Genomic DNA, 12,181 nt, shown 5'->3' with positions numbered 1-12,181 from the left:
ACCATATAAAATATGGGGAAAATAATGCATGATAAACCTAAATTCCCATGAAAAAATAAAAATATTTTATTATATTCTAAGAAAGTACAAAAATGTATGATCTATTTAATACTTTTGCCAAAATAAATATAACAAATGCTAGTTCTTTTTAAATTAGGTTTCAGTTACCTGGAATGTTTATTTTAAAGGACATATTCTCTTCCTGGGAATGCCAGAAAATTAGGAGGCCTGTCCTAAAATAAGACTTTCCTAATCTTTACTGAGAGGAAGGACAATACAAGGTTTTTGAATTTCCCACCAATTTTATGTATCATAAAGCATCCTGAGATCTAAAATGTATGTATTACTGAACAGTCATGTTGCATAGCTGCTTATTAATATTAAGTCTGATACACTGATTTAAAGTTACCTAAAATTATGAAACTGGTCACATTCAATACAAATGCTTACTTTAGAAATCTGCATTTTGACAATGCCCCCAAAATCGTATTAGAGCAGACATTAAGAACCTCTGATCTAAACTTTTTAAGTATGAGATTATAATTAGGACAATTTGGGACAAGATTCACGCTTGATAGAAGAGATCAGTACTTTTCTCTGTTCACATTGTACCACACAGATTAATTTTTTACCTTTAACTGTTTGAAATGTTTGCAAAAGGAAAAATGCTCTAATAATTAATGGCAATAAACAGAGATGGCAAAACATGCTGTCCTATAAAATTCTGAAAAGTTAAGAACAAATACGATCTTGACTTTAGACCATCGGTAGTCTTTCTATGACAACAAAACATTCTGTGGCCATTTTTTTAAAAGGTTAGGTAAAAATTCTACTTCCCCTGATTACTAATCCTTTTACTGTTGCTCCAAATCATAGGGCTGCATTGTAGTATTTATTACTGTGGTTTTAATTTTATATTGGAAGTGAAACTTCTGCAAACCTACAAAATAGCTCATGTCCTACTTGCCCTATATGACATTAAATGGATAATGCACTTCAGTGGCTGCAGTGTGCAGTATGTTCTCATTTCAAAAACATCCACAAAAACTAACATAGATATTTAAAGTCTTTATTGTTTCATCATCAAAAGTTTGCTTTCCATAGAGGAATGGCAATGCAGTATCAGTGCACATTCTATAGAAAATTCATACCCTAAGTAACCTAGAAATTGGAGACAGCACTATGTCAAGCTAGTGTGCAAGGTCAAGAACACAATGCTGCCAATGTGATTAATATACAGAAAGAATGTGCAGCTGTTAGAAAAAGAGTCTATGGCCAAGTGAATGAACAGTAGCAGTGCACCGCACTGACGTTCTGGAACTGAAAAGGAGGAAGGACCAGAGAAGGCACCTCCCCACCCCACTGCCCAAAATAGAGTAGGCCATAGGCACTGAGTTCCCTTCTATATCACCAGCCACCTCCCGTGTACCTGTCCCTTTCTCAAGTCTACAGCATTGTAACCTGCAAGCCATTTTCAGCCTAACGTGTACGTGGGACAGCCACACACAGGTGTTTCATTCTGCTTCCCATCTCACAGCTAAAAGTAACAACTTGGTTCGGCAGTAAAACTTGGGGCCTTTCGGCATCTTTAGTAAAAAGCTCAACAAATGCAGAATCTGGTCTCATTTTCTTAAGAAATAAGCTTTATAAAACAACAGAAAGCTGTCATGATTACTCAGTTTTGTCTGAAGGCAACACAATTCTTATGTAAATATACTAAATAAACATACAAATATCCTTAACAAAATACTGTCAGACATCATTGAACATTTTCATAACTAGCTCCTGAAAGGATACTGATAATTGTGAGACACAGATGACCACTACAATTTGATCATGCCTGGATACTGGGAATTTTTTGGTCACGTCTGTGTCTAGAAGTTGCTATACAGCTGGATTTGGCTACTTTGCATTAATTCACACAATAAATGCCATTTAAAAGCAAACAGCAGATCTATCATGATAAAGTAAAATTAAAACAGTTGAGAGGTACACATGAAACTTGTCTTAAATATTTTAAATTACCTATGACATAACCTTAGAGAATAAAAACTACCATTACCATGGTTGAAATCTTAAATTGTTAATGCATGAATTATTTGCAAGACTAACAAGTCACTTTCTTGTCCTGCCAAGGCCTTGTGGGGCAGGGAGCACTCGGCATGTAGGGCATAGCAATTACTTTCCAGGTGAGTTAAACACTTCTTCTTTAAAGTGTTATTAAACTATACCTGAAAAGTTATTTTACTTGATATACACAACATACAACATAAATTAAAAGGAGGAAGCAGGGAAAAGTTTTCTGGTATATATGATGCAAACACACAACTTTCCCTTATCAGTAGTTCCATGTGTGACCACTTCACCCATGGTAAAACAGGAGACACTGATAGATGATCAAAAATTTCACTTACAAATAGAATGAGGATTCAAAAAATGGAATTTCAATGTCATTTCTTCCCACAATGCAACTCACTCTAACTATAATAAACATAAATAAAAATCATCTCAAAAATCTGTTTTTACATTCTTACCTTTAACAACAGATTCTTCTAACAATTGAGAAGCAAAGCACTTCTTTGTAGCAATTCCATAAAATAATTTTCAATTCACAAAACACCTGCTTAGTGGCAAAACCAGCAACCCTTATGGAGGGCACGGGCATTAATACTTGGCCCCTCTGAGGTATAAATGCAGCTATATTTGCATTGAGTATATAGTCTATAAGGTGTGCCAACAGCCTGTATGTCTGCATAAAACTGGGAGTGATGGTATCCTGACTGACTGAAAACTTATTTTTTATAACTTTTTGTAATTATGGAGGTTAAATAATTTAAAAAGATGTACACTTTAGCCCAGTCATAGCCAGCAGAAATCTAATCCCTAACCAATGCAAATGGTTACTACATTTAAAAAATGTTTACATACTGATTTAAAAAAAAAGCATACTATAGGTAAGTGTGAAATCAGTCAAGCTTTTTTCCAAAAGTGAAAAATCTTTTTAATCCTTCAGCAAGTCTCTGTGAAAACTGTCTGCTTACAAGAAAAGTGAGAAGGGAGCACCTAGAATACCCCCAAAAGGCTCACTATTCCTCAGTGCTACCGCCCCACCTCCTGTGTGCACAGATGGCTGATAAATGACAAGAAGTCCACTGACAAGAGTTCGGCAATTCCTTTCACCACTGCTGCCAGCTGAAGTCATCATTGCTTCCAAAGACCAAGAAAAAGCCCAGTATAGTTGCAAATATGACTGTGTTTCCTGTGAGAACAAGTGCACAAGCTCCCCACTCAATCTGCGGGCAAAGAAGATAGAAACAGTCAATAGACATATGGACAACAAAAAGAAAATGAGAAGCAAATCAAGGCCCTAGTTGTATTCTAGTCATGATCTAAGACAAGATTTGAAATAATATCTTTCACAATATGAAACAGTCGTTCCTTTAAAAACAAAATCATTGAAGATGATAATTACTCAAAAAAAAGCTTGACTTCTGAGCTCTGAGGAGGCAGAAGAGAATTCTGCAATTTTCCTTTTATAAAGAAATCCGCTCCAACTCTTTCTTAGTGAATTTAAAATCTTATCTTGAGAGCAGATTAAAGTACCAGAGATAAAAACACACACTCAAGTACATTCTTTCACAGGGGCGGCCAGCCTCTGTCTTCCCTGCCTTCTCTAGCTCCCCAGAGATGGAGCAGTGCATCTGACTGGTGAGTATGGGAAGAACAGAGTATATGTACTTTTCGCACTTTCACCTTTCCCACCTGCAAAAAACACAAGATCTCCTCAGGTCAAGCCAACTGTTGCTGCAGCCCCCAGCCAAGCTCTCCAATGTGGTTTTTATCAGGCAGCAGAAACAAAAGATTTTTACCTCTATCCTCTAGGGTCCCATGTCTCTCACCCTTTTTCGTGTCATGAGCCAAGAACTTTTTCCTGAGAAAAATGTAACCCAGTCTAATGGAAAATCATTAAGAGAATAATGTACTCACTCACCAGATGTGCTCTGGCAAATACAATAGGGAGCCCAAAAGCTGAGACCACAATGCCTGTTGTAAGAAATATGGCAAGTTCCTTACAGGCGTTACTCATAGCGTCTGTGTCATCCACTAATCTTCTTGCTATGCAGTACGGAATAGGTGAAAGGACGTAAAAAAACAGGACAAAGAGGGGCCAGTATTGACTAGAAAAAGAAAAATAAGTTAATATAGTTTTGCTATGTCATTTTTCTGACATATAAAGTGTGCTTTTTAAAAATAAAGACCAAAGGAATACTGCAAGATACAGAATATGATAGTTTAAAAATAAGCCGTAACCTGAACACTGAAAAATGAAACATACAGAGTCATGGTATTCCTAAAGTCATTATGACACAATGATTAAATATTTCCTATATTAACAGAAAACGCTTTATTAATTTTAACAGTTGGGATCAAAGCCCAAAATTAAAAATATTTTTCATTATAAACATATGGAAAATGGGAATATTAACACAGTAACTTTTAAAATTCAAGATTCATGCCTTTGACTTATAAGGTATGATATCCTGCCTTAGCATAAAGCTGGAGCACCTCCAACCTTCTCTTAGGTTACTAGCAAGTCTCAAAATTTTGAGATCAAAATGTAGAAAATAAACTGAAAGTAATACTGAAGACTTTCAGTCAGAATAGAGAATTTGTCACAATAAAAATAAATGGCTTTTAGTCTGCAGTCCAGCTATTGTGCCCATGCCATTTCCTGGTTTGCTCTGTACTGTTTTTGTAACTTCTTGAGAGTCTGTAATTTTTTCAAAATAAAAAGTTAAAAAATGAAAACTCAAAGTTGCCCTCATCTCCTCTGCTTTCTCTTCCCCACTTTCCTTTTGAGCTTCTTGTGGATCCTGCCATATTTCCATACAGATAAATTTTAAAAATATGAAACGCTTCATTTAAGAATATATCTTGAACATCTTTACATACGGTACTTTCAGCTCTTCCTCATTCTTTTTAAGACTGCCTAGAATTTCCATCAAAGGATATACCATTATTTAACCACTTTTCCTTTGATAGGTCTTTAGGATGCTTCGTTTTTTGTTATTGTAAATTAGCTGTCATGAACATCCATACTCTCCCCCCACCACACATCTTAGCAAACATCTGCAAGGAGATTTATTTGTGTGAGAAATCTAAGAAGTGGAAAGGGTGGTTCAAAGAATATATATATTTTGTGAGCTGTAAGCAAACTGGCTGCAAGAACACTGCAGATTCATACTTCCACCCACCGTACATGACCTAGTATGTGGCCTAGTACACGACAGTGCCTTCAGCCCCACAGCTTCTATCTTTACCAATGGATGTCATTTAATTTTGAAAGAAGCTGAGTATATTTTCATGTACTTAGTGACAGTCTGCAGTTCCTTTCTCGTATTTGTTGTTCATTCTTCTATTGAATTGTCTGTGTTTTTCTTACTAATTTGTCCCATTAATTTTTAAAAGTTCTATCCTAAGGGAAGTAACTGCTTTCATGAGTTTTCTTAGTTGTCTCGACTCTGCTTATGGTTATTTTTTGTTGAAAAGACATTTTAAATTTTCTTGCACTTAGTTTTATCAACAGGAGCTCAGAATTGAGCAGTGCTGGGCTATGGTGCTGCTATCTTACCATTACACACTTGGCAGTAATCAAGGAGCAACAGGTCTGAGTCTTTTCTGCGCCATGGTGTCCTCAACTCTTTACAAATTTTAAGTGGAAACTTTTAAAAAAGGTTTGTCTTTGATAAATGAACATTCCTCAGAATTACTTCTACAGTAGAAATTTTAAATTAAAAAAATTTTTGTTAAGCTTTTAAAGTAGAAAATCTTTACCTTTAAGCACTTAAAAAGACAAAAAACTTCACATACTTGTATATTGGAAGGGCACATCCAAGCATCAAAAACATCAGCCCGATTGCTCCTCCAAAGGACAAACTAATCAAAGCTGTAAAGTAAATAAGTAGTTTAATAGAAATAGCAATTAAATCAATATTTTATTAACAGTCTGAACATTACCTGTATTCCCAGATGCAAAAAGCAAAACAAACACAAAAAATAAATATATTAGAAGTGAGTTACCTTCAAAAGTGTAAGTTTTCGACAGTTTTAGAGTAAGTCTTCTGTAGTATTTTCAAGGCAAAATAAAGCAATACTGATTTTCAAAGTCCTGATCTATGGCCACTATACCACCACACAGATAAATTACTGGTTTCATGTTGATGACTATCCCTGTCAGCAAGATCAATGCTCCTCTAGGCATCAGTATTATATTTACTGCATAGATCATTTCAGTTTTGAAAAGCAGGAGGTATAGAAACTGTATTTGTGCCTTTACTGGACTTCAGATGCCTCATCCTATGGGAAAACCTTTCCTGATCAGCTCCTGTTATTTATATACTCCCAATGTGCACAAAAGGGTAAGAAAAAAGTGTGCAAGAATATCTAGTTAATAATTTTAATCAATTAATTTTGGTACCTATCTTTAAATAGCTTACAAAATTACAGCTGGGTTTTTCTCCCCTAATCTACATGTTAGAAAATGTGCAGGATAATGGGAAATCCTTTTATGGAATCACTATTTTAAGATACTACCATAAGTGACAGATACATTCTACAGGTAAAATATGGTTTCTAAATGTGCAATGTAGTTTCTCAAGTTACACATATACTTCTATCAAACATTGTATTTTATAAAGTGTTTTCACATATGTGAGTAGGAACAACTTTCTTGAATAGGCATAGTTAATCAATGGCCTAGAATTAAGCAAAGAAATAAATGATCAATTTATTTTGAGTTCTATATAACCTGTATTTCTGCAACTGCAGTGGCTAAGAGAATAACAAGTCTTTTTTTTAGCAACACAGTCTATTAAACTTAATAGACATGTTAAAATTCAAGAGTTGTAGACAGTCTAAGTTACCAAGACCAAAGCTAACATATACAAACCAAAATTAACATTCAAGAAGTTCAATGCTTCTGACAGTTAAGTACTGACAGGCTTCTCTGAATTAAAATGGTTATAATCAAGGACACTCACTGACACGATAGCTTGGCTGATTTCATTAAGATCACTTATGTAGGTCATGTCAGCCCTGAAAACATATACTTAGCCCTTACTGTCATTATATATTCAATTACAGAAAAAAAAAAGAAAACTAAAACTAATAGCACTTACATTTTATAGCAATGAGGAACATCAAGTTTACAGTGAAATGCAATGTAAACTGAGAAAAATACTGAGTTTACTGTTTGTTTTTTCTGTTCAAAATGGATCCTCCTAACCTGGCCCTGACACCTATCACACCAGCCTACCTCCTCGATGTCCGTGTGTCCTCTTTTTCTTCCTGGAAATCACAGGCTCCCACACACATGGCCTTTGCACAAGTCCCTTCTACGTAAGACTTTTTCCTTCATTCATTTCATTCAGGAAATATTTACTGTGAACCTAATATATTACAGGGGCTGGAGATACATTAATAAATGAGACAAGGCCCTTTCACACTCAACTCATGGAGGTTCTTTCTTTTCCCCCCAGCTTCCCTCTTTCTTCCAAGTTTACTACTACTTTTCCTTCAGATTTCACCTCGGTCATTTCTTAGTGAAGTTTTTCCAAACCTTCTGACTAGACCAGCTTCCCCTATTATAGGGGATATTCATTCATTCATTCATTCAACATGCACCTACTGAGCACCTCCTGTGTGCCACACTTGATACCGGAAATAAAGCAATTAAAAAAATAAGAGCCCTTGCTCTCCTGAAAATTACACTCTAGTGGAAGAATAAAATGAATTTTTTTTTAAAAGCAAATAAATGACAAGTGCCATGAAAAAAAAACCAGGTAGAATAAGAGGGTGGGAGTGCTATTCTAGACACAGTGGCCCAGGAAGGCATCGTTGATGAGGTGACAGCTGAACAGAAATCTAGATTGATATGAGGGAGTACATTATGTGGTTGTCTGGGGGCGGCAATGCAGGCAAAGGGATGCGCGTGTGCAGAGGCCCCCCTGCACTATGCACCTCCCCCCTGCTCCGTTATCACAGCTGCAACTTTATGTTGATTTGCGTTTGTCTTTCCTTCTAAACTGTTCACCAGAACAAGGAAAATGTTTTTCGCTTGTTGATGCTCATGCCCCAGCTCTTAACAGTCAATAATAAATATCTTTAGAATGAAAGGAACCAAAGGGGAAAAAAGAAAGGAAGAGAAAAGGAGGGGAGTGGAGAGAAAGAGCATACGGATACAGCGTAACTGAAAGTCAGGAGGCATGGGGTCCCTAGCTCCTCCCAGCCCCTTACGAGCAGTCTAAGTAACACCTGATGCCAGTTCTTTCTTCTGTGAAGAAAGTTGGACCAGATGTAAAATGCAAATCATACTCTGAACACTAAAGATACTTTGAGACATGCTGAAGAAGTAAAAAACCATCTCTACTTTAAAAAAAATTTTGGTGTCATTAATATAAAATCACCTGAGCAACATTGTGGTTACCAGATTCCCCCTATTATCAAGTCCCTACCACATACCCCATTACAGTCACTGTCCATCATCATAGTAAGATGCTATAGAGTCACTACTTCTCTTCTCTGTGCTATACTGTCTTCCCTGTGCCCCCACCTATGTTATGTGTGCTAATACTAATGCCCCTTATTTCCCTTCTCCTTCCCTTCCCACCCACTCTCCCCATTCCCTTTCCCTTTGGTAACTGTCAGTCCATTTTTGGGTTCTGTGAGTCTGCTGCTATTTTGTTCCTTCAGTTTTTGCTTTGTTCTTATGCTCCACAGATGAGTGAAATCAGTTGGTACTTGTCTTTCTCCGCCTGGCTTATTTCACTGAGCATAATACCCTCTAGCTCCATCCATGTTGCAAATGGTAGGATTTGCTTTCTTCTTATGGCTGAATAATACTCCATCGTGTAAATGTACCACATCTTCTTTATCCATTCATTTACTGATGGACACTTAGGTTGCTTCCATTTCTTGGCTATTGTACACAGTGCTGCAATAAATATAGGGGTGCAATGTCTTTTTGAAACTGGGATCCTAAGTTCTTAGGGTAAATTCCTAGGAGTGGAATTCCTGGGTCAAATGGTATTTCCATTTTTAGTTTTTTGAGGAACCTCCATACTGCTTTCCACATTGGTTGAACTAGCTTACATTCCCACCAGCAACGTAGGAGGGTTCTCCTTTCTCTGCATCCTCGCCAGCATTTGTTGTTCCTAGTCTTTTCTATGCTGGCCATCCTAACTGGTGTGAGGTGATATCTCATTGTAGTTTTAATTTGCATTTCCCTGATAACTAGTGATGTGGAGCATCTTTTCATGTGTCTGTTGCCATGTGAATTTTTTCCTTGGAGAAGTGTCTGTTCATAACCTCCACCCATTTTTTTAATAGAGTTATTTGCTTTTTGGGTGTTAAGGCATGTGAGTTCTTTGTATATTTTTGATCCATCTCCACTTTTTGAATGTAGCTGCCAAACAGCTAAGTTCATCACTATAAATACCAAATAGTAACACCTTATTTATTCAGAAGCCATTTATCTGGAATATAACTTAGAGTCATGGAGGAAATAAAGGGTCACTAAAGAGATTAAACTGATGTCACAAAGTCCATACACTAAAGCTAAAATTCTTTAGGCTCTTATTCAGAGGTCATTTGCTCATTTTCGTGACCCAATTGTTACATGTGAATTTCAGCAGAATAGAAATTTTTATTTTAAAGAATCATCTATGTTCATTTATATATATATTTTTTTTCAAGAGTGATTCATGTGCCCAGAGCAAAATTAGTAACTTTCCCTTCCCAGAAATGATCACTATTGCCTGTATTTTCTGACACGATTAAGTTTGATAATTGTTTCCCAGATAGAAAACAAAAGAGAAATAGGAGATAGCACTGCACATAAGCAAGATCTACTGTCTGACAAGAGAGATACGGCTAAAAAAAATTTAAATCAGGCAGAAAAATCTCCAAAAGCACAGCAGTTTTCAGTAATCTTGCCAAGAGGCAAGTAGCTTTAGGACTAGGACAGAGAACAATTATTTTATGTTCTCGTTATCAAAAAAGAAAGTCTAACTTCTTTGAGTACACTCTTTAAGTAGTTAATGTTAATGAAAGGCCATTTCTTAAAAAAAAAAAATCAAGGAACTGAAAGTATACAAGATTTAGGTATCAAAATATAATTTTATGTGACATCTCACCTTCCATCTTCTCACAGTAGATAAAAGCCCAGAGGGGTTAAATAAATTGCTTTAAAGTACTCCCAAAGCTTGTAAAGTTTCTCCAGTCTTATGAAAGCAGCACCTAGGCTGATTTATATACAAATTTCATCATTTGTGTATAAAAGGTTGTTCTAGATGACACATCAACAAAGCAAGAATTTATACTGTAATTGAGTGATGCAACATTTAGAAGGCAAAACTTAGATCTGAGTCTGCTTTCTACTCCCAAAGCCTCTAAGCCAGGGAAGGAACAGCCCAATTATCTAAACTCTCCAGAGACGTGGCGCTTGTGTGCTTACAAAGAAATTGGAGTAGAAGGGAGACCAGTTTCCTAACTTGGGAGTTAACAGAAAAATCTGATATATAACAAAGTAATAGGCACTGGCTTCAGATATAAGTAATGGACACCAATTAGAGCAACACTCCTGCCTGATATAAAGACAAGTCAACAGGAAGAAAATAAACCGATAATCATAATCACAAAATCTTACTGAAACCAAAGGTTTAAGTGCAATTTCATGAGACACTGTCACCTTAATATTTACCTAGGTTTGGAGAAGGAAATTACAGTTCTTTTCTCGAGAAACTCCTGCATTAATGACAGTTAAGAAATGGGGAAAAACTAGGAAATTGGTAATATCCTAAAAACCACAGCATTCGTTAACTGCATTTCACACAAGGATTTAAACAGTTCAAAGAAGATTGGAAAGTGTCATTAGTTGTTCAAATGTCAACATTTCATATCGGAAATGTGTCCAGTATAAAAAATAAGCAAGAAACAGTAAAAATGTGATGCTGGGAAAGAAGCTCAATAAAAGTTTTCCTTAAAGGAAATAAAATACAGAGAAAAAAACACTGCTATCAAAGTTCTTCACTTCCTGCCTGCCCCCTTCTACAAAGCCGCAGGCCAGGAAATCAAAGTAATTCGATGTCACAAAAATAAGCTGAAAACGGCTGTTAGTGGTATCTGCTTCTCATCACACCAACAAAACTACCAGTTGTAAAGAATGCAACATTCCTTATTTCTAAAGAAAATGTACGAATAAACGAGTAATTTTTCATTTTTAGCACCGTCTTAAAAAAAAAAAAAACCCAAACCCCAAATACATAAAAACTCTGAAATGTGAAAAAAACCTCAACGTGCAGCTGTGGAGAAAGCAGAGAACAGGGCATTCTGGGGTCGCTTACAGGGTCTGACCCTGTGGGACAAACAGCACAAACCAAAGGCATCAGTGTTGGGAGCTTGTAAAGCTGCCAGGAGGGGTCCTGGGAGTAGCTGCGATCGCCGAGGCTTCGGAAAGCACCGTCCCGAGGTCCTTCCGGGGCGTTCCTGAGCGATTCGGTTCGGCTCAGCGCCGGAGGATCGCACTTGTGCCTTCGTTAGGGAATAACACTACTTTTCTGTACTGGCATCTCTAGCGGCCTCGACCTCCCCCAACCATGCTCCGAACGTCTCTCTCGGACGCAAACTCCGGCAAGAACGTGCCTGATGGCCCGAGTCGGTGCGGGACAGAGCCCGGACCGCTTCACTCTTTGTACGCGGCGACGACGGGTGGGAGGGAGGCTGCCAAGATCGGCGGAAAGCGGGAGCAGACGGAGAGGCCGCCGTCCCCGCCGTCTTCCCCGGAGGGCGCCGCGCCCACCTGAGCTCTCGGCTGCAGGGCCGGGCGCGGGGCGGGAGTCAGCCTCCCGCGCAGGGACCCCCGCGGCGCGCGCCCGGCCCGGGGAGGCGGCGTGTTGGGGCCGCGCGGGACCCGCGCCCCTCTCTCCGGACGGCCACCCAGCCCTCGGGGGCCCAGCCCCAGGCCCACCTTTGATCCCGGCCATGGTGCTGACGTCGCTCCAGACTCCGGGAACGGAGGCGGAGGCGGCAGCGCGGAGACTAGAGATGCGCGGCGACGGCGGCGTCCAGACAACACCCGGAAGTGCGCAACGCAGCACTTCCGCCGGTGGCTCGTGCTCGCGCA

General features: G+C 38.3%; 1 protein-coding gene across 1 annotated transcript; it reads right to left on the bottom strand.

Moving 5' to 3' along the window:
- Positions 1-1,048: 1,048 nt before the first annotated feature.
- On the bottom strand, positions 1,049-12,181 carry LEPROTL1 (leptin receptor overlapping transcript like 1). Its single transcript, XM_036894155.2, has 4 exons — positions 12,026-12,181; positions 5,872-5,947; positions 3,992-4,178; positions 1,049-3,293 (listed from the first exon to the last, which is right to left on the bottom strand). Exons 1-4 carry the CDS (start codon positions 12,039-12,041, stop codon positions 3,177-3,179), a joined length of 396 nt encoding a protein of 131 aa, XP_036750050.2. The 5' UTR covers positions 12,042-12,181; the 3' UTR covers positions 1,049-3,176.

The sequence above is a fragment of the Manis pentadactyla genome, chromosome 7 (genome assembly GCF_030020395.1).
Source record: "Manis pentadactyla isolate mManPen7 chromosome 7, mManPen7.hap1, whole genome shotgun sequence".
Lineage (NCBI taxonomy): Eukaryota > Metazoa > Chordata > Mammalia > Pholidota > Manidae > Manis > Manis pentadactyla.
The sequence above is the reverse complement of the archived record's forward strand: the minus strand, read 5'-3'. Positions and strand labels throughout refer to the sequence as shown.